Genomic DNA, 2,046 nt, shown 5'->3' on the forward strand with positions numbered 1-2,046 from the left:
AGAGGGAGAAGTTGATTTGAAAAATGTAGTTTTGTCATATCATCGAATCCCATCTGGATAAACAAGGTTTCTAACTCAACTATTTAGTTTGCAGCTGTTGAAAGTTATTATAGTTGAGAGATGTTTTTCGGACAACATGAGTATGTCCTGTAGTTTACTGCTATATATGGTGAGTGCTTTGTTAGGGCTATCCTAGGATTTCATCATTAAGGACAGCGCCTGAGCATCCTCTGGCACTGACATTTTCAATCACAGCAGATCTGCAGGGCTGTAATGCCACCTGCCTGGTCCAGATTAGCCTACTTACGTAACCTTCATTTCAAACGTTTAAAAATAACACAATACAAAACCCAAGCTGGATAAACACTAAAATGTGTGCATATATTCAAAAAGTAGGAGCATTCACAAGCACCCAGATCTTTGGCCCAATTGTTATTGAGAAATGACAGCCAGCTGTTTTTTTTTTCTTTTTTTTTCTTTTCCTTCCTCTAATAATTGTTGATGTATTTTAGACATAAAAAAATGCATTGCTCTTGTTCAGGCAGTTATAATAGTTTGAGTGTACAAGGGTGTTTGTCCACATAGCCAAAACTTTGGTGTAGAGATCACACAATTTTTTTTTGTGTTTGTGTGCACAGAGAATAAAAGTACTGTAGAGATTTTTTTTCCCTCCCTGCTTCTCTCTTTTCCTTTGGCTGCAAAAAATGCTGTGAATACTTGTATGAGGCACGCATTAAGGACTGGTATTTCCATTACGGCAGAAAGCCAGAAGAGTAACAGTACGGAGGCTTGACATACTGCCTCTCTATATAGCAATAAACTAATATCATTAACGTAACACACTTAACTCTGTCAGTTCAGTGTCAAGTGGTTTTCTAGTGCAGTGACTTCAGACGAGCTTTCACAGTAGCTCGCTGCACTCAGCGCTGTGGGGTGCTAATATTAGCTGCTTGTGCTGTTTGAAAGCCAATCTGCATAGCAGTCCCTCTCTTTGTGTAGCCAAAGAGCTACAGAAATGGATACCAATGCAGGGCCACAAACGCTGCTCAGTTAATGGAGATACCTCTGTTTTTTTGTTTTTTTTTTTGGACTGACTCACATCATTTCTACTTTGCTGGTTAATGAGTATCACCAGAATTTAAACCTCCCGCACATCCACTACCAATCTGATATCTCCCAAAGTGTCGTCACAGCAACAAAAATGGAGCGAGTTTGTATTTTTAAACAGTCTCTATTGTGCCTAAATCTGGTGAGAGAATCTGTGTGTTCACGGAGCCAATGTGCTGTCATTTATTCACTGGCATGTGCTATTGATGTAAAGGGTACACGCACTGTTTGGATGATGTTTCTTATAGAGTGGCCTTGAGAAATGGAAGAAGGCGTGGGAGGAAACCTACAAGGTCGTTCTCTATAAAGAGCTTCTAGCAACAGCTTTTATGCTTGTTGTTTTTCTGACCTTCTGGCTATAACATTGTATACACGTGTCACACTACAAAAACCCCATTTGCTTCATTCTTACATCTTTTATATGTTTTACATCTAATCATGACACTGTGCTCTCTGTTGTGCTTCTGTAGGATCGCGGAAGCGCCATTGGGAAGCTGGAGCCCATCTCCCCTGTAAGTCCTGTCCATATGGATCCTGACTTGGAGCTGGTTCCAGCTCGGTTCTCCAAGGAAGAATTGATTCAGAACATGGACCGTGTAGACAGGGAGATCAGCATGGTGGAGCAGCAGATTTGCAAGCTTCGCAAAAAACAGGTGTGTAAATGTACAGTTCTGCTCTTAACTTTGAGGATATACTGGTTACAGAATGTTGCCATCTTATTAATGTACTAGCGTCACAAAAGTGTTGTAAGCTGATTTTAATCAGTGGGAACGCATGTTCCAAGAATGTATTTGCCAGCTAGGTTGCAAAATAGTTTATCTTGTACAGCAATGAAGAAAAAGCTTCACATTCTTTCCTTTTCAGTCAGTATGACACATTTACGTCTCATATTCAAGTCAAGTCAAGTTGGCTTTATTGTCACTTCAACCATATACAGTT

General features: G+C 40.0%; 1 protein-coding gene across 4 annotated transcripts in view; it reads left to right on the forward strand.

The window, feature by feature from the left end:
• Positions 1–2,046, forward strand: part of ncor2 (nuclear receptor corepressor 2) — a 91,088-nt gene that overhangs the window by 29,244 nt on the left and 59,798 nt on the right. For all 4 annotated transcript variants that reach the window (XM_013909897.1, XM_013909898.1, XM_013909899.1 and 1 more), the window contains exon 5: positions 1,578–1,760. In XM_013909897.1, coding sequence (XP_013765351.1) covers positions 1,578–1,760 — 183 coding nt within the window. The remainder of the gene's footprint in view (positions 1–1,577; positions 1,761–2,046) is intronic.

This window comes from Pundamilia nyererei, unplaced genomic scaffold (genome assembly GCF_000239375.1).
Source record: "Pundamilia nyererei isolate P.nyererei 1_Seehausen unplaced genomic scaffold, PunNye1.0 scaffold00033, whole genome shotgun sequence".
Lineage (NCBI taxonomy): Eukaryota > Metazoa > Chordata > Actinopteri > Cichliformes > Cichlidae > Pundamilia > Pundamilia nyererei.